Here is a 27374-nt window from a genome sequence, read left to right on the forward strand (position 1 = left end):
CCAGCCACACTAGATGAGAAATAAGGAAAATTATTTTTCTCTGCTTATAAAGAGGAAGGAGGCAGCTATCTTTCCCCCTCCTAAAGAGGTCTCCTTGGACACATAATATAGCCTGAATCCAAACTCCAGTTCTTTGATATGTACGTAACATCTCTCCAGGAGGCAGATAGCCCTGTGTGTCTCAACTTTTACAACCTAGAAATGTTTCCAACTTCTAAGCCTTCATCTTTTTGACATGTAAATACCAAGGAAGATAGTGAGTGGGCCAGTCTCCCCAGCACCTTATGAGTTTAACCTAGGGATCTAGTCTAGGATGTAAGCATTTTGCCCACCCAGGGAAATTAGAAAATTTTATTATCTTTTCATATCAGAGCAATTAACTAAGCAAACAGCTATAGATCAAATTCTCAAGGTATTTGAAGAGTCTAAGGAGGCTAGGGTTTTTTATAGGGCCAGTGAGGAAATCTAGAAAAGTTTTATTCCCCTACAGATATAATAGCTACATTAAAATCTTTATCTGATATTTGTAATATTTGGATTGGGGTTTGGCATTTGTTGATTATCTTTTTTAAAGGAGTGTTTAGGTTTTCCTAATTCTTTTCATGTCCAGTAATTTTACATTTTATATTTTGACTATTACTTTATGAGATTTTGGATCCTTTTAAAATAGTCCGGATTTTTGTTCTTGTGATTGTTTATTTTAGCGATGGTCAAGCCATTTAAGATCATACCACATGTCCTTACCCACTTTCTGTGGATTGTGGTTCCAATGTCAATTTTGTTTTCAAAGCCTTTACAGTGCTATTCTAGTCCATCTCACTGTGTCTTTCTCCCAGAGGCCAATCTGAAACTCAAGTTAAGTGCTCAAAATCTGTGCTGTGCTGATTCTGGTTGGATTCATGCATATACAACTTTACAGTAGGCTCAGGCCATCATATTCAGATTTAAAATATCCCTTTTTCTAGCTCCTTTCTCTCCGCGATCTGCTCTTCACTTTTTGATTCCCAGGGCTCCCCCTTACTGCTCTTCTCGGTATAAAGTCAGGGCTTCAGCCTCCCCATGCTCCTGCTGGGGTTCAGTCCTGCAAGGTCTACCTACATAGCGTCCCTGGGGAGAGGAAGGGCCTCTGTCTCTTTGCTAGCACTTGCCTGGTATAGGGCAGAGCTAGTCAACAGGGATCAACTCTCAGGAACTGGAGAGGACAAGTGGTACTGAATCTCTCCTGGCTCTCTTGGTGTAAGATGGGGGAGTCCTCAGCGCTCCATCCCCAGGATCTGCTGCACAGTGATAGTGGAGAAGGGAGAGGACACAGCTTTTTGGCTGCATTCACCTGGTGAAAGGTGTGAAGAGTCAACAAGGTGGTTACAGCTCTGAGGGAAGGAGGAGGGACACTGCTTCTTCATTGGTGTCCATCTGGAGTAGGGAGGATAAAATCAACATGATTCTGTTTCCCAGCTCCTCTGCTCCTTTTCCTGGACCTCTAGGTGGACACAGCAGGCATTTCTTAGGGCTTTTTCTGTCTGTACTTATTGACAGTTCCACATTTTTGACTGATACAGAACCCAGGCCAGAATATATAGGAGGCAAAATCAACAAACCAACAAACCATAACAACAATGAAAACCAAAAACTTCTAAACAAGCAAAAAACAAGGGACTCACCAGCAGGTTGTCTCTCAAGTTCTGATAGAGTCTTCTGGTATGAATTTTTGTTTTGTTTTTTTGCGGTACGCGGGCCTCTCACTGTTGGGGCCTCTCCCGTTGCGGAGCACAGGCTCCGGATGCGCAGGCTCAGCGGCCATGGCTCACGGGCCCAGCCGCTCCGCGGCAGGTGGGATCTTCCCGGACCGGGGCACGAACCCGCGTCCCCTGCATCGGCAGGCGGACTCTCAACCACTGCGCCACCAGGGAAGCCCTTCTGGTATGAATTTTAGCCCAAAGTATTCCATCGCAATTAGTGGAAGTGATAAGATGAAATGTATTTACTCCATCTTTTCCAGAACCAAACCCAGAATAGTTTTCGAATGGAATGGGGCAAACTGCAGTTTAAATTAAAGAAAATGCTTAAAGCAGTATGACTGATAATGCAGTAGGATGAGAGTATGCAGAATCATAGTTCCCCTTTCTCTAATTAAAAAAATGGTCACTTTCTCAAAAGGTTGTACTTAACTTCAGCCCAAACTTAACACTTAACCCTTATTGTCATGTAGGCTTTTCTTTCTTAGTGACAGTCAATGTGATACTATTTGAGTAAAAGGAAATAATTTTATAAAATACTTTGGAACATGTGACTTTTATCTGCTGTTATACTAATGTTTTTAACTGACTGAATTTTGTGATAACCTGAAATTGAAATTTATGCTTCATGTATTTTGGTGTGTTGACAAAAGGTGGTTCTGGCTTCAGGAACTTTTAATTTCTTGCTTATAGGAGATTACGTCCATTTCTGGCAGACTCAGCTAATCAAAATACAGAGCTTACATATGCATAGCTCTTATTATCAGTCAAAATTCTTAGTTCTCTCTTTTATTTTTAGAATGAAGAGTGCCAACCTATTCAAATATATATTGTGCTTTAATGTTTCTACTGACATGCTTCTCACTATATGTAACAGCAGAGTGAGGCAGGCAGAAGATAGGCAGTTAAAACAGCAAAATTGAAAAAACTGTGCCAGAATCCATGACATGTAACAGGAATTTTGTCCCCGGGTCTTAGAGTGCTCATAGCATGTAACAGGACACCTCTCAGCCTTAAGCCTTCTTGAAGTGAATGTCTCCCTTTATATGAATTAAATGATTAACTCTTTATTGTATATTTATGTCTAATAAGGAAATTAATATCTCAATTCTGGGTTGTCTTCTCCATGTTAGAATCTATTAGAGGGTTGAAAACCAACATTTTTACTGGCTTTTTCCCAGCTCCTTAGTAAAGTTGCTTAACAAATAGATAATATGTACATGAAATGTTCATATTAATGACAGCTTTTACTAAAGTGCCCAAACCTTATTTTATATTTAAATGCTTTTCTGGGAGTCTTAATAATGAATGCTGGATTCCACTTTGATTTTTGGAAATAGGACTTGAGGGTCTTAAATCCATTGGGAGTATTATTTATAGAAAATAAAAATAGACTGAATGTCTATTTATACACAGTGAAAATATCTGAGCTTTTTCAGTTTCCCAAAGTAACATTTGACAAATTTATCACCTTACATAAGACTAAATCAAACAGAAATTCTACTAAAATGACTACATCACAAACATTTCAGGAAACGCTATGTTCTTTTCTGTTCTCGAAATAAGAAAATAGGGTCCTACAATGGCTTTTAGAAACTTAAGAGGACATTATCCTTGCATATCCCAATGCATGTGAGGGCCTTCTATAAATATCAAGTAATGACCAAATCTATTTGAACAGCTGATTAATCTTTGAAAGCCTACCATCTAGCTGGACAATTGGGACACTTAGGTGGAAGTTCAAGGTATTCTTAAGTAAAATGTGTCCTAAATCTGCTAGTTCAGGTCATGCGAGCTCAAGTTACTAGGAGTCAATGTGGTCCTTCTGCTTAGTTCTCTTTCACTGTTGTGGGCAGATCTTTTCATGCAGAGACATCTCCAGGGAACAAATTGGGCTCCCTGATTTCGTTGTTTCACTTGTAGCTTAAGATGTAGTTTGTTAAATAATCCTACGAGTATCCTTGGAAACTTGGAAATCTGGTGTTAAAATACTACATTTAAAACCTAGGGCAGTGTTCGCATACAGTTTTCCCTTTTGAAGGTTATTCTGACCAAAGCATCACTGTTTGTTTTTCAAGTTAGCTATTTTGTTCAATATTTTAGGAATAATTTCTTCAAGATTGAATATATTTCCATAAAGTGCATATTCAACAAAGATGCCATGCAATTTCATTTCTACCCAACATTAAATGACTACTGGATGTAAATAGTTGTAAAATTGCTGAATATTTTCCTGGGCACTGATATGAATATTGATGAAGATGTGGAATCTGGCAGTTTCCTAGGTGACTCCATTGTCAGAGGAGGTAAAACAATATTCCTCCTCTTCCCATAGCAAAGACAATCTCCCTCTGCAGAGTGTATTTTACGAGGCTGCTTGATTTAAACTAATTTTTTCTAAAATTAAAATACTTAAAACATAATTAAGAAACCCGTATAATTTAGCCCACTAAAACCATTTAAATCAAATAAAATTTACACAAAAATGGCAGTACTGCAGAGACCAAGAATGACAGTTACTTGCCAGGCCTGTTACCGTAACATTTATATGCTCATTTTGGGTGAAACAATTACCTTTTAAGTTGTGTCACTTTTTTTGGTACTTGAATGCCAGTGAACCACAGATACTTCATGAATTTTATATGGAGGGAACATATGAATGTGGCTTTTGATTTCCCGGACACTTGGTGGGCTTCTGTCCCAATATGTTGCCAAGACATATTTTGATGCTTCCCCTTTTCACAATTGAGTTGTTGAAATCATTACTTGGCGTGCAAATACTGTTTGTGGAGCCAACACAGAAAGCTGCCTCTCTTCCTTCATGGCATCTTTTTTAACACTGATAGAATAATATAATGTTTTATCCACTATAATGAACTTCATTTACAGATGGCACGGAATTCTGGAGAATGACATGTTTCTCACAGATTTTTAAGAATCATATCTTCAGTTGGCAAAAAATGGGAAACTTTGATATTATAAGGAATTGTGTTATATATTACTTCTGATTTTAAAATACTCTCTGCCCTTATAGAAAACCAGTCAGCGTTTTCCCATCCACTTCTAAAAACACTGAGACCAAGGATGGAAGTTAAAATAGCAAGGTGAAATCATGGCAGACTAGAAGTTTTGTTGTTCAATTTAGTTAAAATTATAGTCATACTGGTTAGGTGCAAAATATCTAGATGTATGATTTTTTTTTTTTTTTACAGTGATTTAAATTGTAAAACTTCAAAAACTCAGGTATAGAAGCACCAGTGAACACTTTAATAAATGGGATTTTGACCATTAAAACTCTGGTTAGCCAGGTAAAAGTATTTTTCTCTATTCATTAAGGGAATACTAAATAGGATTTAAAGGATTGAACCTACCAAGCCTGTGTCCTACCTGCTATAGAGAAGGTATTCTCTTCCACGGGCTGGTGACCGTCAAGACTAACTGCCCAAACAAAGCTCTGACAATAAAATGTGTCTCTACTCTCAACATACAGACTGAAAAGAAAATAAGAACTTAACAAATGGGAAACATTTTGAGAGTTCACACTGAAGCAGTGAGAGAAGGTGGTATTGTATGGTCTGTGTAGTATCTGTTTTGCAGAAGCTTTTGAGTCAGGACCAGGTAAAGGAAAGAGGGTGTAGACACCTTTACCTCAGCAATGAAGTTAATAAAACATATAGTACAAAAATCATTTATTTATCACGTACCATCCTGAGCACTGCAGGAGTCAAAAGCTATGTCGATGGCAGCCCTCACAACTGAATACTTCAAGGCTGATGCTCACAATAGGATACGGGGCAATGTTGATTTGCATGCTTAATTAGGGGCAGTGTGAGATAGTCCACTGGGTTTGTACCAAACATTCTAGCAGTTCATTGAATATTCTAGGAGTTCAGAGAAGAGAAAGCTCATTTTCAGCTTGGATTAATTTCTTTTTTCCATAGAAAGTTTGGGATTTTTAGGGCATGTCCCGGATTTTGTTGGTTTTTCTCTTCCCTCTCTGACTGTACCTTTATAGTGCAGTTTGTCAGCTTTTCCTTTTTCATACAGTCCTTAGATGTTAAGAGTTCTTTAAGGCTTTCACCTTTTTTTCTCACTGCTTTCTCCCCAAATAATCTCATCCATGTGCATAGCTTTCATTGTCATCTATGCATTAATGGCATTCAAATACACATTTTCAGATTAAGATTCTCCTCAGATCCAATTGCCTTGCCTTGGATATCTGAAAGGTACTTCAAATGGAATATCTCCAAGATTTAATACATGATTTTTCCTCCCAAGCCTAGCCCTCACCAGCATTTTCTGGCTTAGAAAGTGACACCACTCTCCAACCAGCTACTCAAGCCAAAAACCACAGAATCATCTTTAACCCCTTTGACTTCTTCATATCCCATTTATCATCAAATTCTGTCCATTTTACCACTAAAAACTCTGGAATCTTTTTATACCCACTACTATAACCTTAGTGTACTATTATAGCCTCTCTGGGTGCTTCCCTGGGTAAACTGTGACACCCACCTTCAACAATCCTCTATTTATTCTTCACAATGAACCAAAGTAAGTTTTTGTTTTTCAAAATCCACCCTGAAGTGAAAGTAGCCAATCAGTAAAGGCTACATATGTACGATTCCAACTATATTAACATTCTGGAAAAGAACTCTGGAGACAGTAAAAAAGATCAGTGGCTGCCAGGAGTTATTGGAAGGTGAGGGATGAATAGGCAGAGCACAGTGGATTTTTAGGGCAGTGAATCTACTCTGTAAAATACTGTAATCATGGATCCGTGCTGTAAAACCCATAGAATGTACAACACCAAGAGTGAAGTCTAACGTGAACTGTGGAGTGGGGTGAGAGTGATGTGTCAGTGTTGGCTCAGCAGTTGTAACTCTACTGCTCTGGTGAGGGATTTTGATGGTGCGGAGGCTGTGTGTAAATGGGAGCAGGGGTTATATGGGAACAACGTACTTTCTGCTGCTCCATTTTGCTGTGAATCTAAAACTATTCTGAAAAAATAAAGTCTGTTAAAAAATCCATTCTGATCTTGCATCACCTCCTTACCTCCTGAAAGTGCTTTATTACCTTCCAATGCTACTAAAATAGTTGGAAGCCCTTCGCATTCACAGCCCTTTTCTATCTCTGTAGCTTCATTTCCTCTTACACCATTCTCACTTTTGCTCTCTGCTTTCCAGCCACACTTGTCCCTTTTAGATTTGAATGGTACAAGCCCCGTGCTTCCACAGGGCTTTTGCCCCGCCACTGTATGCAAGGGTCCTTGCATACAGACTCTTTAGACCTGAGCTCATCCTGAGTCACTTCCTAAGGGAAGGCTTCTCTGAGATCCATATTCTTCTGCCACGTTGGTTGCTTTGGTTCTATCTCTCATTTAGAAATCCAAGTTATTTCCCCAAAGATTGTACCACTTTACATCTAGACATTCACAGTAATTAAATATTCATGATTATTTATTAATATCACCCTTTGCTACTAGACTGTAAGCACCGTGAGACAGTACCCAGCTTATTTTTGCTCACCACCAAGTCTACTGCAATATAGGTGGTTGGAGGATAGGAGGTATTAGTAAATGTTTGTTGACTGAATGCATGGAGGAAAGAATGAGGACTGCCAAACTAGCCCTTGGTTACAAGTTTGCTCACTGTTTTCTCCAGCCATAGGGGTTTGGAGTCACTGAAATATATATTAATCTCTCAGAAAAGAACTTTTTGAACATTCATTTTTAAAAGTCCCATCACAGCAGAATTTTTTTTTTTTCTTAATCCTAAGCTTCTGTATTTCATGTGGTTACTCTATTCTCTGAGTTCTTATGATTCCAGATAGAAATTTGCTTTGCTCTTTAAGGCATTTAGAGCTTAGGGTGAACAATATGAAAATGGTTGGTCAACAGTGGTGATTATCTGATGTCAGGGCTTCACTCCACGTCCAGCCTTTTCTCCACATCTTGGAAAATGAAAATCTTCTCTGGATGGGTGGTCACTCAAGAAGAGAAGTGTGCTCTGTTCATTGCTCAGTAACAGAGGTGGAAATAAAATCACCATTTATTTTTTTAAATTTTATTTTATTTACTTATCGGCTGTGCCATGCGGCATGTGGGATCTTAGTTCCCCAACCAGGGATCACATCCGTGCCTCCTGCAGTGGAAGTGCAGAGTCTTAACCACTGGACCGCCAGGGAAGTCCCAAATCACTGTTTATTGATGGGGCTGCCTCGGGTTCCTCTGGAAGGTGTCCTCATGGTAGCCAGCACTGAAGCCAAAACACCATGAGGCCATCTGTTTTGCGAGGCTCATTGCAATTTGTTCCCAAGGGGTATCACTGCATAGTTTCCCAGACTTCATTAATAAACAGTTGAGATGAAGAAATCATTCCCTTACTTTCCAGGTAAGCTAAGCAGTTTGTCTTAATTGCTTAGTCAGCCTTTACTGAGTGACTACCTGGGGATCCTAACCAATCACCTCAGTAATAGTGATGTGAATGGTGAATTGGTAGTAATTTTCACAGAGGTAGCTATGGGTTTTTAAGTTATCTGATGTGTAATATTTTCCCCAATTGAAATTATAAATATTGCATATACATGTGTATAGATATTCTAAATGAATGCTTGTTTTAAATTACAGTCTATCCTTTCCCATGGCACTGTGGCCGACTGCGCTGTTGTTGGCAAGGAAGACCCTTTGAAGGGTCATGTCCCGTTAGCACTCTGCGTGCTGAAAAAAGGTGAGAGGTCTTTCTCCTCCCCGACTGCTGGGGCCCTGAATGATTAAAGTTAATTCAGAGCTTACCATCTGAACTTTCTCCCTAGATATAAATACAACAGAGGAACAAGTCTTAGAAGAAATTGTGAAACATGTTAGACAGAGCATTGGCCCCGTGGCTGCTTTTCGAAAAGCGGTGTTTGTGAAACAGTTACCCAAAACCAGATCTGGCAAAATTCCCCGCTCAGCTCTGTCTGCCCTTGTCAATGGCAAGCCATATAAGGTAAATTATCAAGGATGTTGAGGGCTTGGTTGTGAAATGTTTTCCCCCACTTCTTTGGTGTCAACTAAGGTCTTTAAATGGTTCTCAAGCATGAATTATATCCCTAAAAAACACATAACAGTACTTTTTCTTTTAATCTTATGGGAGAAAAATTGCATAGCCATTCTCTCTGTAGGAATGAGGGTTTTGGAGAGAAACACAGATTAATTAAGACCATGTACTTTTGATTATAAGAACCAGTATGTGAAAATATTTTACTGTTAGTAAATATGTCAAATTCAAACTTGTGGAAACTCAATCTTATTAAATTAAGGATAAATTTTCCTTCATTGCCATCATTAGTGACTAATAGTGAGTGAGAGGCTGGCTATAGATATTTTGAAAATTCTAATTGATATATATGCTCATTATTTTTCCTGTTTTGAGTGAAAATTATTTTAGTTAATTTAGGCTGATTCAAGCATATGCATTCTTTTAATTTTTGTGCATACTATACATGCACAAATGTACGTATTTTTAATCATCAGGATCTAATAAAAAGTGGTGCAACAGTAAGGAGTGGTTGTATGGGCAAATGCCAAAAAAAAAAATTCTTTCCATAGATGCTCATTGAAAGGCCCATAAAAGAAAGTACCATCTAGGACCAATAGTTTTGCTAACTGAACAGTTTATTTTACTATAGATACATTTTAAAATATTGAGTTCAAAGTTCCTTGTTTTTGAACCTTTCCATATGAATATGATAAGATAATGGGGAATACAAGATTGCATATAATTGTTTAATTGTATAGAATGGAAGGGTTCAATGAAGCACCTTCATCTGGCTCTAATTTTCTTTCCAGGTATCTCCTACAATTGAAGACCCCAGCATTTTTGGGCACATAGAAGAAATGCTGAAGCAGGCATTATGACTTTTTTTTTCTTTTTTTGTCACTTTTCTAATTGGAGTTAGTTTTTGGAATTATTTCCCAGAAATAAATATTTAAATAGAAATTACATGCAAACTGAAATGTAAATTGTAGGGCTTGGTCTAAAAACAATGTACGTGAAAACTAGTAAAAGGCCTTCTGTTTGATTAGCCCAATTAGCACTGTTACTGGTTACCTGTAACATTGCTCATTATAGATTTTCCAGAACTTTGATTTAAGAAAAATATATCTGACATACGATTTATAAAAATTGTACCCCCCCAAAAAAATTTTAATTGAAAGTGACACTAATATCGAGCCACTTGCTGAAATTAGGACTCTGTAGCTTTGACCCAAGACCTAAAACTCAAGTGAAGTCAGAAAACAATTATAATTTTCTTATAGAAATTCTGAATATTTTCTAATATTCTTGAGATGCCCACATGCATGGTTATTTTAAATGAAATGGATGAAATGGGAAGTTTTAGGTAATCATCTAGACATGATTTTCTAAGGTAGGAGAATCTGTCTAGTCACATATTTCCTGAGGGAAGGCTGGGTACCAACCAAGGTACAGCTCTCTTCAATCCTTTGTTACTTAGTCAAGGGGAATCACAGGCTGGCAGAGAGCAGAGGTCAATTAATCCAATCTCTTTTTCATGGAGATGAGGGCTCTTTGGAGCCCCTCCTCCTGTCTCAGGTTCTTAGTTGACTGTATACTCTTAATGATTCCAGCTTCTTTTGGAAACAAGGAAATGTGTAGAAATGGGGAAACTGGCAAGGAAAGCTCTTAAGGAAGAAATGTAAAAGTTTTTACATTAGCTAAAAACCAGGAGGAGTTTTCAGAGAAACCAAAAATCCAGATTTTATGTGAAATCTCTAATTTTTAAATAACTCACTAAAAAAAAATTGTCATATCCAAAGCACATCTTTCCATTTAAACTTGTAAAACTATTGAGCATTAAAAAAATAACTGAAAATTAGTCTTTGTTAATAAGCATATGATAATGTGCCAATTAACCAGAGTAGGTAGATATAGATAATTACATATTTGGTTTACTTAGGGTTCTACATGAGATCAGTTATCAAAGAATACATTTAAACTCAAAAAATACCATACCCATGTCTTTGACGGTTCTTAAAAGTATTCCTCAGTCTTTCAGTCCATCAGGAACATTATTTTAAGAGCAACTGTCTTAACATATAGTCTGGTAGCATATCACAAAATATATATGAGAGATAATAGATAAGAGCTTATTGTTTGTTTCATAAAAATTGCTTATAACTTGTATAAAGACATTCTGAAAATGTTAGGAGATTTTGGACTGTAGCCTATAAAATAAATGGCTTCTCAAAGTAAATTGTTATTTGCTAAAATTGGCTTTTTGATTGTTACACCTGAAAAAAATACATTCATCTAACTGTTCCCTTTAATTATTTTAGTAGGCTGAGTTAAACTAATTAGACAGATATTCAACTTATAATTTGAAGCTGTTGGGTTCCTTAAACTGTCTCTTCTCTTGAGTACATTTTATCTTATCACAACTGTAACCTTACACTTTTTAATGTCTTAGAATTAAGATGTATTACCTTCTTTTTTCATATAAAATTCAGTTAATTTGAAATGGCAAATTCTTTAGCCGATTGTGTATCATAGTTCATCTGCAAGGTATAAACCCAGGCATATACAAGAATTGTGTTAACGATTACATCTTTGATCCTCTTGCACATTTTTCATGGTAATCAATCTGAGAGGCACTTCAGCAAGCAGGCTTGGGTTATTTTCCTGTTGAGTGGGATTGGAAAACAGTGCACAAGACCGGGGAAGTGGTGTTTTCTTGTATCTGGTTAAAGAAAGTGATCTCCTTTGCAGGGTCAGAGAAAGTACTGTTCCTCTCACAAGACTGAATGTGGGGCAAGAAAGATACAGTCATCAGATTGCTTAAATTTTGGAAGAAAAAAAAGGAATTTTCTATTTTAATACTTACCATAAGGTACTTTCACTCAATAGCACTTAAAATATTTTGAATTAAATGTCTTTAAAAATAACAATATAATGTTACTAAAAAATGTAATTCGCTGAAATAAATTCTGCATGATCTTCTTTTGGTAGTTGCATAGAATTTTTTTACTGTAAGGTATTAAAATTAAAATGTAAATATTTTATTTTAAAATCTATAGAAAAGTGCCAATTAATTGATCTATTTTGCCTGTGAAAATGTACTAAGTATATACAAATAAGAACTGCTTTACATTTAAAAGCAGTTTTATTTATAGAAAATTATATTTGTAAAGGCTCTGATTATTAAAAATATGATAATTCATAATGTTGATAGTTAAAAGGAAGAAAACCAAGGTTCTAAGCTTAATCCATTAAATGGGTTTTAGAATCTGGCAAAATGATCTTATACATCGAAGAATATTTTATGGTTTTTGAGGCAAGTAACTGGATCTTTTATATCCCTGTATGTTAGTCTATTTTAAATGGTTAATATCTCTTATTAGGTGATCTCTTAAAGGGGAAAAACTGTTTATGCAATTAAGTTGTGCAGAACAGTAGATACAAATCTAGTTTGTATTATTATGATACCATAGTTTCTATATTATATTTCATTTCTGTAAGTCAAGATCCCCATATTCAGACGAACTTAAAAAGCTCTTTCCCATTGTTTCTAATCAGGCAACATTTTTAGAAAATTTAAAATCACTTTCATAAGCAAGTTTAGTGCTCCCTCTTGTGGCAGGCTCACTTTTTGAAGATAAAAGATTGATCACTAAAAAGAATGATTTTCATTATAGTTTAAGTAAAATTTTAAACTATATGTGACTAGAAAACAAAGCTTAAACAGAGAACTGGAAGTATTTTTGTTTATTGACAATGGAGAGGGTTTCTGTTACCATTACCTTTTGAGTGAATCTGTTAAACAAAAATTGACATCAAAACAAATGTAATGTACGTGCAAACATAGCAAATTAAATACAAAATAGGAGTTACTAATGACAGATCTTGCTGTTAATAAGATCAAGCAGCAGAAAATCAGCAGTTAGATAAATGGTATTCTTAAATAGATTTTACTTTGAAATCTCCCATATAAACAAAGAATAAACAACAGTAACACCACCAAATAAAGCCACAGGGAAGAGATGATTCTTCTATACTTTTATACACTGTATATGTTAATCATTCTGTCTTTATTTCCTCTGATAAGACTGACTTCAGGGAAGTCGCAACAAGGCCTTCTCGGCTAAAAGCATATAACGTTAGACATGAGTCTGGCTAATGCCCTATTACACTGACAAAAGGGAAAGGTTTCTGGGGTTTTGCTTTTTCCAGTGGAAATGACCTCAGACTCTGCAGTGGTTGACATTCACTGAACAGGGCTGGCTGGAGGTTCAAGGTATTTGGATGAACATGTGGTTCTTAGTAAAGAAGTTTTGTTTTGTTTTTTTCCTTGGTCCACAGGTAATAAGAGATTTTTTTTTTTCTTTATAATTTTTTTTAAATAATTGCTTTTGACTCTTGTAAACAGTTTGGCTTTGTTTTGTATTGAAAAGGAGATCAAGCCATCACAGTGCTATTTCTAAAGATATAGGACATCCCTGATTTCCTTTAAAGGTCTATTTTTGGATCCAGTTCCAGGTTAAATCATTCTTTTTTACATGATCAGAGGCAGGTTTTCAGCTTTAAGGATTGACAGACTTGAAGGAGAAACATGTGGAAGCATGAAACATGCTTCCAGGAAACATATCAATTTGTTACAATTCAAAAACTGTAAAAATGGTGGAATGGTAAAATACAAACAGTACTTGGAATTGTCAAATGTTTGCACTCAAGACTCCATGAACCATATATTTTATTTTTAAAAAAATCATATTTATATCCATTTACATAAGACTTACACATTTAAAAAGAAATGCATACACAGTAATACATAAATGCCAAGTATATTACAATAAAACATGAAAAAACAAGTGGCTCCATTTCATAAAAGCATCTGTTGTACAGAATTTATGATGTGGATGATGCTTATTATTCAAATGACTTAAGCATTTTCTTAGAATTGTAGTAAACTAATCAAACTTAACATCTGACTCCCCCCAAAATCACATTTTCAGCTTAATAAACCATTAGTTGTGATTATTTCCTTAGAATTCAGTCTTCACAAAGGTTTTCACTGCTTATCTTCTTAGATGGTAGTGCACTTTAGGTAGAGTAGACTGAAAAGACGACATCTAAAATATGTAATGGATAGCATTAGTTTACTGAAAGATCCCAGATTGGAAGATCTCCCTCTGCGACTCTTGGTGTACCTCCGTGCATCCTGCCCACTTTTGTCCTAAGGGTAGGATATCATCTCAGGTCTAACCAATGGCTGTATGTAATTAATATTTGCTCCTAATTTTGTGCAGGCGAGGTTCATAAATAAGATTTGCTCAACTTTGTAGAAAGTATGGTAGTAATATAAACAAAGGTAGTCACAGAAAACCTCAGCAGTCCTTTTGAAAAGCGTACAGCTTGCTCATTAGTAAATTGAGTTGAGTTGACCTATTCCATGGAATAGATCTGTATTCTAACTCATATATTTTAGAGCTCTTCAAAAGAGACCTTTGTTTAATTGTGACAAAAACATAATGATAATCAGTAACATATAAAGAATCTGGGTTAGTGATATGGCATTGCTGATTCTTTCCAGTCATAATACACTTAGGAAAAGATCACAATTACTATCCCGACACAAGAGATAAATGATATGTTCTGAATTGTGTTAATAACAAAAATGCTAATGTCTCCTCACAATAGAAATTGGTTGTCCCAGATTAACTTATTGGAAATAAACACCTTTATCCCATTTAATGGTAAAAACTAGAAAATATGAACTAGAATGCCAAGCACAAAATACAGATTACAAATAGTTAAAGTGTAATTCTACCCATCAGTCAAGAGCTAAGAAGCAAGCACTACTCAACATATTAAGTAGTCATTTGTAAATTAGTGAAGTATTCTAATTCTAGTTCCTGGTAAATTATCATGTTATGTGTAGAAACTATTACAAATAATCTTTTGGAAAGCCTCTTATTTAGCCAAATTATTACAAATTTTAGATCATGCCTAATAAGATGCCAAATTGTATACCATAATTAAATTTTTAATGTTAGGGTTTTACATTCTGAAATTAAATCTCTTATCTGAAAGCTTTTTGTTTTATCATCAGCAGCTTCAAATAGTGACCCAAATAAGGCAGCATATCAGCTCCTATATTAGGCCCCAAAGACCATCAGTAAATTGTGTGGAGCTTTTAGTTCAAGGCAATGAATAAACAGCACAAGATGAGCTGTTCCCCTCCCCATCCCTGTGCACATACTTGGTTCTAAATATTGCTCTAAAAAGTGTTTCTCCAAAATTTTAATTCATCGTAAATGGTAGAATATTTTGGTAAAGCACAGTTGTAGATTAAAAAATGTTTATGAGTTCTTGACATTTATTTTCTATGAAAACACAGTTTTACTAAGACTGGTTTCCAATAAAATTCCATTTTCATATGGATTTGGAAGTAGATTCCATCAACTAGTATTTCTCGAAGTACAAATGCCTTATAGCTTATGATTTTATAGGATGGTTTTCTGTCCTGTCCGCCATTGTTATAATGTTATTTCACTTGGTTTCTATCTGCTATAAACCCCAGATACTTAAAATTCCTATAGGTTTTCAACAAGTATTAATCACATTGATGAAAAACAACATACCAGAAGTTCAGATTTTTCAGTTATACTTTTGTTTTTAATGTGAAATCACCTCCAAATCATTTTCCTGATTCTGCCACTATTTGACTCTGGGTACCTACTAGAATACTATTTGCCTATTTCAACTTCCCCTATATAAAATACTCACTTAAAAGTGTGTTATTATGTAAGTGCCAAACTCTCATCAGTCAAATGCTATATGCATCAATATAAAGTGCTACGAAAAAGTAGAAACCAGTGTAGTAGCAACCCATTGATGTGTAATAAGATAGTGACAGGCCTCCAACAGATGGGCCTTAAACCATAGCAGACAGGTGGTGATAGGAAATCCTAGATTAAGAGTTACAATATAAAGAACTTTCCACTCTCTAGCAACTCAAAGGGCTTCTCTCACTTCTCTCACTCTTCACCACAACGAAGAGTATTGTGTATATTTACTAGTCTATGTAGGCTCCATTTTTTTTGGCGGTTTGTTTTTTGTCAGCCAAGGAAAACTACTCACAGCAAGTCAGTGCTGCCTCCTTTGAGTGGCTTGTCAACATGAGTATGTGCGAACAGTGGAGTTGTCTAACCTCTGCAGTCTTGATGAAGGAACTGCAAACGGAGAAAAGGGCTTTAGAGGGACTTGGATGACTGAGTACAAAATTTCAGATGAGAAAGATTCATTTTCCCTGCATAAAGGGATCTGAACATATTAATAGACCTTCTTTCTCTCAGATAGAAGCCACTCATTTTCCTTTTCTCAAGACAAGCTACTAAAGAAAATTTATTCCAATGTGATTCACCTATGCTTTCAAGTTGTGTATTCCTCCTTAGATGAAATCTGTTAACAAGAACAGTTCCCCTGGGTGCTCCTGTTTTTGAAGCAAAGATTGCTCTTGAAGAATTCAGTATGATGGATTGTCTTCCCCTCCAATACTGAAAAGCTTCTATACTCATTTTAATCATGTTAAATTGCTTATGAATTTTGCTAATGTGTTCCATAACAGTAACAACTTAGAAGAAATATAGATCAAAGATCATGGAATATAGATCAAAGATCATGGTTTATACTGGAACTTATTTTAAGGGCCATGATAACTATCACCTTGACAAGAAATAATAATTCTAGGTGATTGTCTCAATAAAGAGAGTGGGACTTTTTTGTTTAATGCTTACCAGACAGACATAATTTTGTGACTGCAATTTCAAATTTGTCTCTCCTCCAGAATGGCTGTTTTCCTTTGTGAAGTATATAACACAAGTCTAATGTCCACAGAAGGAAATACTAATTGGGAAATTACTGTCGGTTTTGTGTTTAATTCTCTTCTCATGGTTGTGCTTGTTTATTTAAGGCCTTCTGCCTTGGTCATAGGTGAGAATATCTGATGAGTCTGAGTTTTTAAGATGAAATAGAAAACTTGCAATATTCAAGCATGTAGGGTGACAGTGGAGTTAATTTCCATTTATTAAGGACCTTTAGTCCAAATCCATCCTCTAAACAAATTATATACTTGGTGAATAGAAGAGTAAAGAAACACAAATCATGCAGATGTTTTTCTTCCTAGATGTGGACATTAGCCAAAATTGTCCTTTTTAGGACATTTTAAATTATTTTTAAAATATGAGTAAAGTGCCATGAGTTCATGCATTAGCAGCTTACAAAAGAGTATGGTCTGATGAAAGCAAAGTAAACTTCAAGCAGAGCACACCAACTTAAGAATCAATTCAAGAAAGCTGTGCAAGATCAGAGAATGACAGCATTTGCTAAACAAGCTTTTTACTTTATAAGCAGAAATGCAAAACTACTGTACCATCCGTTGTCATTTTCCTTGACTGCCCCGATGTTGTGGTTAACCTAAATCCAGCCGGTAATGTTTCTGAGGACCCAGGCATCATGCTGATTCCGTGTACTTCACGGGGAGGAAACTGCCTTCTCCAGGTCGACCCACGCCTGAAATTCTTGTCATCACTCTGCCAGTACAGAGATACAATTTGATGTAATGAAAACAAGTAAACTAGTCCAGGTGCTTAAAACATGTAACACTGATTATTTACATTCAGTCTGTAAAGTATACATATGGAATACTATATTTCAAGGGTTATATTGATTCCAAAATGAGAATGCAGGATATGTGAAATAGAAATGTTTTATTAAAAAGTTCATATGATTTTGAATCTAAAACTTATATGAAAGTAAAATCTTTGAAAATTTAAAATAAAACCCCAAAGTTTTTCCAAAAAGAATTTTGGGTATACTTTGTTGCACTTCATGCCAACTGTTTTTATGTTATGAGATGATATACTTAGTTGAATAAAGTATTGGGTAAACACTATTTGATTCACACACTTGATTATTTTATGAATTTTGCTTTTATGTGTACAAGATATATGTTATGGAAAATCTATATTTGATACAACCTGGCTCATATGGGATACGATAATTTATATTCTGTGTAAGAAACTAAATTTGTCATTTGCTAGATTTCAGCTGATACAGAATTAACTTGTAGTTTGTTGAAAAACCTATGCAAATGGTCACCTTCCTTTTAATAAATACATGTGCTCATTAGATGCCACTAAAAGCATAATGTAAATCTGGCGGCTGTTTTACAGTGTAATTATTGTTGCTGATTCTATTATATCTTAAGTGCATAAAATCTTCCCTCTCTGTGCATACACATTGTACCTGCAGACAAACAATTATTTTCTCTGAATTGGTAAGCAACAATATGTAATTTACCATTTGACTGATTATATTCTTTGTTTCTAATCTAAGGAAAATATTAATCATTCTACATAGATCTTATCTTCTTATATCACTAAGTTTTTCATTTAAGGAAGGACTGTCTACTCCCTAAAATTATAGTTAAATATGTGTGGTTGACTCTGCTAGCTCAGGTGACTTCATCTGGGCATAGAGAATATATAGATATTCAGCCTAAATTATTGTTATAAATAAGAAACACTATAAAGTATTCTTTGTCATAGACTACTAATTTAAGTAGCATACAAGGTTAATCTGGGAAAAATAAAATCATTTATGTAATTACATATATCCATTTTTCTTTTAGAATCCTTATTATTAATATATAAATTTTGTTTAGATTTGATAGCCATTTTACACTTTAAGAGATTTCTGCTACTCTTCTCAACTGCTGCATTTTACTTTGCCTTAGACCTCCAAATGTTTATAAATGGAAAATTTATAAATGGAAAAGAGAAGCAGAATTTCACAGTTGTGGCCTCTCTGACTTCTTGAATCTTGGAAAAGTTGTTGCATGAACATAAATTTTCTTCAGTTCTATAAAACATTACATTACATTGTAGGAATGTACAGCTCCTATAATGTGTGAGATAAGGGCTCAAAAATATGCCAGTAAGTTGAGAATTTAAATCATGATTCCTTAACTTCTGTTCTTTCAACATAGTGTTACTGCAGAAAGTTAATGGGAACTATAAGCAACAACATCACAGGAAAAGGTTTCCATGAGAGGAGATTGAAAGATATGCTCTCAGCTGAGGATATCCTCTGTCTCAAATCATTTCAGTGGAATCTGAATGCCATCAGCCCCAGAAACAAGTCTATTCTGGCTCCAGCTAAGTTGTTTAGATATTTTTGTCCACACTCAAAAAACAAAACCAAAATCAAACAAACAAAGAAACAAACAAAAAAAAAAACTGAGACAAAAGCAACCAGAGGGTTTGAATGATAAAATCATGTGCTTTTTTAGTAATAAAAAGAGGTAGCATATTTTAAAGGCAGATAATAACGTTCGATTTAGACCTTTCAACTTGTTCATTACTTTTAAGAAGCAACACTAGAACCCACATAGACTTGTGTCTCTGACTGGACCTCTACTTCAGGTCAGTCTGCATTTTAGAATCGTTATGATATGACAGATCTTTAAAAATTTTTATTAAAATTATTTTTCCAACTTTTAAGTAAGGATAATAATTGTACTTAAAAGTGTGTATGGGGCTTCCCTGGTGGCGCAGTGATTGAGAGTCCGCCTGCCAATGCAGGGGACACGGGTTTGTGCCCCGGTCCGGGAAGATCCCACATGCTGCGGATCAGCTGGGCCCATGAGCCACGGCCACTGAGCCTGCGCGTCCGGAGCCTGTGCTCCGCAACGGGAGAGGCCACAACAGTGAGAGGCCTGCGTACCACAACATCAAATAGAGGATATCAATAGAGAGACAGAAATTATACATATATATGATATGTATTATATATATGATATATATATATATATAATATATATATACAGAGAGAGAGAGAATCTAATGGAAATTCTGGAATTGAAAAGTGAAACAACTGAAATTAAAAATTCACTAGAGGGGGCTTCCCTGGTGGCGCAGTGGTTGAGAATGTGCCTGCCAATGCAGGGGACACGGGTTCGAGCCCTGGTCTGGGAAGATCCCACATGCTGCGGAGCAACTAGGACTGTGAGCCACAACTACTGAGCCTGTGCGTCTGGAGCCCGTGCTCTGCAACAAGAGAGGCCGCGATAGTGAGAGGCCCACGCACCGCGATGAAGAGTGGCCCCCGCTCGCCGCAACTAGAGAAAGCCCTCGCACAGAAATGAAGACCCAACACAGCCAAAAATAAATAAATAAGTCATTTCTAAAAAGAAAAAAATCACTAGAGAGGTTCAGTAGCATCTTTGAACTGGAAGAATAAAGAATCAGCAAACTTGAAGATACAGCAATTGAGATTATTCAGTCTAAAGAACAGAAAGAAAAAAAGAATGAAGAAAAATGAACAAAGCCTCAGAAACCCATGGAACATCTTTGAACACACAATATACACTTAATGGGAATTCCAGAAGAGGAGCGAATTAGGCAGAAAAACATATTTGAAGAAATAATAGTCCAAAAATTCAAAAATTTGATGAAAAACATTAATCTACACATCCAAAGTCCAAGTAGACATCATAGTAAAACTGTTAAAAGACAGCGAAAATCTTGAACACAAGAGAGAAACTGATGTATCATACAAGGGAACCACAATAAAATTAACAGCTAATTTTGCATCAGAAACAATGGAGGCCAGAAGGAATGAGATGGCATACTCAAAGTGTTGAAAGAAAAAAATCCTGTCAATCAAGAAGTCTTTGTCCAATAAAAGTATCCTTCAACAGTGTAGGAGAATGAGAATTTGTTGCTAGCAGGCCTGCCTTATAAAAAATACTAAGGGAAGTCCTTCAGAGTAAAAGGAAATGACACCTGACAGTAAACTGAATCCACATGAATAAATAAAGAGCAAAAGGCAATTATATAGGTAAATACAAAGACACTACAAACATATTATTCTCTTTTATTCTCTTAACTGAGTTAAAAAACAATTGTCGGGTTTATAACATAAAGAGGGAATAGAGTTATATTGGAGAAAGGAAAGGACACCAGACAGTAGCTTGAATCCACAGAAGAACATGAAAAGAATCAGAAATGATAAATATGTGGTTTAATATAGAAAAATTCTATAAATACATTTTTTCTCCTCTTAAATTTTAAAAAAGACATATAAAGCAGTAATTATAACACTATTATTGGATTTATAACACATATGGATGTAATATATATGACAATAATAGCACAAAGGGTAAGGGAGGGAATTGAGCTATATTGGAGCAAAGTTTTGATAATTTATTAGAATTGAGTTAGTATTAATCTGAAGTATATTGTGATAAATTACATATTATAATCTCTAGAACAAACTGAGACTAGTAACTCAAAAATATAATGAAACCACAAAGGAATTAAAATGTATATTAGAAAAGTATTTATTTAACACAAAAGAAGACAGTAAAGGAAGAAGAGAAGCACAACAAGAACAAAAGAAGACATGAAACATAGAAAAAAAAATTGCAGAGAGAAATCCAACCATATCAATAATTACTCTAAATATAAATAAACATTCAGACTAAATGTGAATGACTTAAACATTATCAAACCAGATTTAAAAAACAAGATTCAATTATACACTCCCTACAAGAGACATTTTAGATGCATAGACACAAATAGGTTGAAAGCAAAAGAATGAAAAACTATACACCATGCAAACAGTAACCACAAGTGAGGTAAAATGTCTATACCAATATTAGATAAAATAGACTTTAAGACCAAGAAATATACTAAAGACAGAGATACTTTATAATGATAAAAGGGTCAATTCATCAAAATGATATAATTATGTGCACCTAACAACAGAGTCCCAAAATACATGAAACAACGCCTGACAGAACTGAAGGGAGAAATAGAGCATTCCACAATAGTGGCTAGAAAGACAACCTACTGAACAGGAGAAAACATTTGCAAATGATATGACTGATAAGGGGTTAATATCCAAAATATATAAATAGCTCATATAACTCGACAACAAAAAGAAACAACCCAATTAAAAAATGGGCAGAAGATGTGAATAAATACTTTTCCAAAGAGGACATTCAGATGGCCAGCAGACACGTGAAAAGATGCTCAACATCATTAATCATCATAGAAATGCAAACTAATACCATAATGAGATATCACTTCACACCTGTCAGAATGGCTGTCATCAAAAAGAACACAAATAAGAAATGCTGGAGGGGATGTGGCAAAAAGGGAACCCTTGTACACTGTTGGTGGGAACGTAAATTGCTGCAGCCATTGTGGAAATCAGTATGGACGTTTCTCAAAAAACTAAAAGTAGAACTACCACGTGACCCAGCAATTCCACTCCTGGGTATATATCCGAAAAAAATGAAAACACTAATTCGAAAAGATACATGCACCCCAATGTTCATAGCAGCATTATTTACAATTGCCAAGATATGGAAGCAACCTAAGTGTTCATCAATAGATGAATGGATAAAAAAGATGTTGCATGTATATATAATATGGAATACTACTCAGCCATAAAAAAGAATGAAATTTTGCCATTTGCAGCAACATGGATGGACTCGGAGGGTATTATGCTAAGTGAAATAAGTCAGACAGAGAAAGACAAATACTATATGATATCCCTTATATGTGAAATCTAAAAAATAAAGCGAACTAGTGAATATAACAAAAAAAAGAAACAGATTCACAGATATAGCGAACAAACTAGTGGTTACCAGTGGGGAGAGGGAAGGGCGGAGGGGTAAAATAGGGCTGGGGCTTAAGAGGTACAAACTATAATGTATAAAATAAGCTACAAGGATATGTTGTACAACACAGGGAATATAGTCAATATTTTATAATAATTATAAATGGAGTATAACCCTTAAACATTGAGAATCACTATGTCGTACACCATAACATATAATATTGTACATCAACTATACTTCAATAACAAAATTTTTAAATTAAAAAAATTTTAAGTGGCTAAATAACCAAAAGAAAAATTAAAAAAAATACAAACCATAATGGAAAAGAATGTGAAAAAATATATATGTATATATACACACATATATATACATATATATATATATATAGAGAGAGAGAGAGAGAGAGAGAACTGAATCACTTTGCTGTATGCAAGAAACTACCACAACATTGTAAATTAACTATACTTCAATAAAAAAGTAAAAAAAAATAAGGATTGAAAAGATTATCAAAGTTATAAAATTAAAATCAGTTAAATATTAACTGTTTTTAAAAAATATTAATCATTATCCTGATTGGACAGGAGTATGAATTTACAGGAAGTTAGCTGAGGTCAAGACTGTAGAGCTTATCTAACTTCCTCTGAAAAGGACAGCTTGGGTTTTATAAAACCAAGATCACCTGCCCTGCCCATTTGAATGTGGAATTATTGTCTCATTTTAGGAATTGCTGTGTTCATTCACAAATCTATTTTAATCAGCTTTTCTTTACAGCCAAGAAACACCTGCATTTTGCAACACAGAATTATGCATCACTGTATTTTCCACTTCATACTCAGGTTTCCTCCCCATTTCTTCGAGAAAGATCCTTGAAAACCTCAAAAGGAATATTAAAATCCACAGTTTATCAATGCACAGAGTGTGCTAATATCCCTTGTATTCCTTCATCTTGGGAGACTACTTACATGTTTACTATTTTCCAAATCATTTAAACATGCATTTACTATGTGTAGAGATTCTTACACTCAATATAACCTTCAATTCCTATGACTGTTAAAATGTTACTCATATATTTTTAAGGAAAACACAATATTGATATCTAAAATAATCAAAAGCTTCCCATTTATTGAAAGCAAGTTTTTTCTTCCTTTAAATATCTTAAAATTTCCTGTGAAGATATACTGATATTTAAGAAATAAGCACATCCCTTATTAAAGAGCTGAATTCATTAGGGCTAGTGTTGTCATTACTTACAATTTAAAAAATTTTGCTCAACATTATTTTGCTGTCATAGCTCATGAAAAATGTCTGAATTTGAAATACTGCTGATATGATAATATATATGAATTTATAAAGTTCTTTCCCAAATCAAATTAGTAAAGTTAAATATTTAAGAATAATAGTGGGGAAAATTCTAGATTCTATCCATAAAACAAGCATCTGATTAATTTTGAGCACTAGTCCTTGAAAGCCATTTTACTTGTACTGTCCCAGGTCCCTTTTGAATGACAATGACAGACAAAGACTTACTTCATCCAGTCGCCTTTCAGTTCCCAGAGCCAGGAGGTTATTGTATTCCCTTTCAAGAATCTGCCTTGCCTGTCGAGATCAGATTAGAGTTAACATCATTGAAGTCACCTTTTATTTGAAAAATCATAGCGATTATATTTACCTGAGAAAACATTCCAATACCCTGTTTTATTTACAGGGGTCTCATTTTTTTCATCCTCTATATCTATAAGCCATTGTAAATTTTAACTATAAACACAAGGAAGGGCAATTTTCTTTAGTCTGTGGACAGTAGAGACAGCCTCACATAAACGTCTGAGGTCAAAGGGTTTGACCTCACTTTGTTACTTTATTCCAATTGAATATTTTATGTAAACTTTGAAATACATAAAAATGAAATAAAAAGTAAAGTTAGACTGCCACATTTTTATCAAGTCTATGCAGGTAGTTCTCAAACCTGGCCAATCATCATCATTTGGGGAAACTTTAAATGATTAGGGTTCCTGTGCCCTATCTCTTGATACTGATTTCTTAGGCTTGTGATGTAGATTGCACGTTTTATTTTAAGTTTTTAAGGAACTCCAGCAATTCAAATAATTATCCAGACTTGGGAAACAATGGCACACCCAGAGCTGAGTGTCTGTATAATTCAGACATGTAAATAGAAATGACTGCCCCTCAGAGAGCCAGAGACTAAAGGCCATCTGTCAGGGATATTGTTTGGGGGAATCTGGCATTCAGGTGGGAGGTTGGACCACAGAACTTCTAAATCCCTTTCAACTTAATTTTATGATTTTGTTTTGGCTAGAAATCCAGTAGCTTGAAATTAAAGTCCCAGTGACATATATCAAAGGTTGAACTAACTCCCATTAGGAATCATGAATACACAGCCGACTTTTTTTTCCTAAAAGTTTACTTTGTCCTTACATAAACCAGGACACAGTGCAACTACAGCACAAAGGGGCTTGCCTGGGTGTTCTGTGTTGGAATCTGTAGTAATAAAGCTAAGCTGCTGTAGTCAAAGTTCTCATCCAGGGCTATAAGTGAGCCATGCACACCACTTTCAAGAATATTATTTGCATATTCTCGAAGTCCAATTGCTTGTATCCAGCGAATAACTCGATCATTGCTCCACACCAACACATCTAGAAAAAGAGGTGCATCATTTTAGGCTGCAGTATTTTGCACAGTAAATAAAAACTGCTGGCTGAAATGAGCCACAGGCGTCTGGCCAAGTCAGCATTTATGCTGGCTTCTTTATCCACTCCCTAGTGCAGCTGGCTCCTTGTGTTACATGTATTTACCACTCTAATAACTAACCCTTTCTACTTTTAGCCCAGAAAAAAATTTGTGATTTTAAGAGTGTTTGTTATCACTGAAATGAGAGCATTTCCATCACATGGAACATAATGTCTCAAAGTGTTTCTTGTTTTCATTCTGGAGCTCTAGGAGGTCTGTCTGAAGTTCAATGCTTTTACCACCAGATGGGGACATTTCTTATTTGTGTCCATATACAGCTCTTCAGTCAAGAGAGCAAGATGACAATCTAAAATGGTTCTTCGTCAGAGTATTTTTAAACTACTACCTAACCATTGTGTATAGGCTAGAAGAAACTTTTTTTTTTTTCCATCTAAAGCAATAAGTCAGAGAACAGAATAGTAAGAGAACAGGCACTCAATAGTTTGATACTTACCCTACTATTTTGTCAATCCATTATTTCTCAATCACATACTAATCCAAAAATCAACCACTCTCAAGTCATAAGTTGTTTTTCCTTTTAGGTTGAAACGCAATATTTTACTAAGGTACAAAACACTTTGAATTTTATTTTCTAAAACTAAAACCTTTAGAGAAAAATGTCATATATACCTTTTTAGACCAAAACATATCAAAGTATATTTTATCCTTTTTCCATTCCTTCTCATTATGAGTTGACATAATACTACATAATAGCCAGCAAAAGTCAGAAGGACCAGAATGTTCCATTGAAAAGAAAGAATTTTGAGGAACTTAAGGGGAAATAAGAAAAGAATTAAACCTTTTTTTCTAATCCTTAAGGGGAATGAGAAAATAATTAAAACATTTTTTTTAAAAAAAGAATCAAAACTTTTTTTCATTTCTAGAAAGGGAAATGAAACCCATAATTTACTAGTACAGTAAAAGTAAGTTTTCCTATTAATTTTTTTTTTCTTTCAGAATGAAATTTATACCTTGTCTGGAAAAGTATAAAGAATACTTTGGGAACTATTCTTCAACTTCAACTGTTCATTTCCCCAATTTAACTTATCTGCAAAAATCTTATTAGTATTTTCTTCTTTGTGTGTGTGTGTGTTGGGGGGGGGGAGAGTATTTATATATTAAGTTTTTCAAAAGCATTACTAATTTGTCCTAATGCATTAATTTATAACCAATTCAGATGTTCTTGTGCATAACATCAAAGCAATAAAGTGATACTTCAGCACCACAGAGGTCCCCTCATGTCCTTTCTCAGTTATTATCCTCACCTCAACAATAACCAATATTCTGACTATGCTCACGCCAGATTAATTTTGCCTGATTTTTTAGTTTTTCATAAATGCTGTCGTACAATATGTATCTTCACTCAATATAGGGTTCACCCATGCTATGGCAAATAGCAGTACCTTGTTTATTTAGTATTCCATTGTATGATTATGTCACAATTTATCCCGTCTACTGTTGATGGAAATTTGGGTGGATTCTACTGTGGTTATTAAGAATAGTGCTGCTTTGGGGCTTCCCTGGTAGCGCAGTGGTTGGGGGTCCGCCTGCCGATGCAGGGGACACGGGTTCATGCCCCGGTCTGGGAGGATCCCACATGCCGCGGAGCGGCTGGGCCCGTGAGCCATGGCCGCTGAGCCTGCGCGTCCGGAGCCTGTGCTCCGCAACGGCAGAGGCCACAACAGTGAGAGGCCCGCGTACCGCTAAAAAAAAAAAATATATATATATATAATCTACCAGTATCTTTTCAACTATTGCTTCTTCCTCATTCTCTCTTACCTCTCTTTCTGGGATTCCAATTACACCTATACTAGACTCCTCCCTGTGTCCAGTGTCTCTAATGATCTGTTTTGTATCACTCATCCTTTTGTTTCTTTTCACGTTTCAGGCCAGATATTTTCAACTGATATATCTTTTATTTCCTTATTAGTTCCAGTTTAAACTTTCTGCTTCTTAAAATTTCCATTTAATCATTTCTTAACATATTGATTCTAACTATTTATTAAAAATTTTCCATTTTGTCACCTATTTTCTTAACGCATTAATCACAATTGTTTTAAAGTCCATGTCTGGAAAAAAATCATCCAGGGTCACTTGTGGATATATTTATATTTTCTGTTTTATTCCTTTTGGTTTTCCTCATTTTGCCCCATTATTTGACATGTTTTATATATATATATATATATATATATATATATATAT

General features: G+C 35.2%; 2 protein-coding genes across 9 annotated transcripts in view; one reads left to right on the forward strand and one right to left on the reverse strand.

Annotated features, from left to right (window-relative positions):
- Positions 1-10738, forward strand: part of ACSS3 (acyl-CoA synthetase short chain family member 3) — a 146186-nt gene extending 135448 nt beyond the window's left edge. The window contains exons 14-16 of the mRNA XM_007457662.1: positions 8365-8464; positions 8550-8725; positions 9568-10738. Coding sequence (XP_007457724.1) covers positions 8365-8464; positions 8550-8725; positions 9568-9636 — 345 coding nt within the window. The 3' untranslated portion in view covers positions 9637-10738. The remainder of the gene's footprint in view (positions 1-8364; positions 8465-8549; positions 8726-9567) is intronic.
- Positions 10739-13837: 3099 nt separating this feature from the next.
- The window catches only part of PPFIA2 (PPFI scaffold protein A2), a 474850-nt gene continuing 461313 nt past the window's right edge, over positions 13838-27374 (reverse strand). For 6 of the 8 annotated variants that reach the window (XM_007457665.1, XM_007457664.1, XM_007457663.1 and 3 more), the window contains 4 exons: positions 24903-25078; positions 23955-24023; positions 17169-17328; positions 15911-15969 (listed from right to left, as the gene is read on the reverse strand). In XM_007457665.1, the coding sequence (XP_007457727.1) occupies positions 15911-15969; positions 17169-17328; positions 23955-24023; positions 24903-25078 (464 nt within the window). Of the gene's footprint in view, positions 13867-15910; positions 15970-17168; positions 17329-23954; positions 24024-24902; positions 25079-27374 lie in introns of those variants that run through there. The other 2 variants (XM_007457669.1, XM_007457666.1) reach the window with 1 other exon arrangement.

The sequence above is a fragment of the Lipotes vexillifer genome, unplaced genomic scaffold (genome assembly GCF_000442215.2).
Source record: "Lipotes vexillifer unplaced genomic scaffold, Lipotes_vexillifer_v1.1 scaffold117, whole genome shotgun sequence".
Taxonomy (NCBI): Eukaryota; Metazoa; Chordata; class Mammalia; order Artiodactyla; family Lipotidae; genus Lipotes; species Lipotes vexillifer.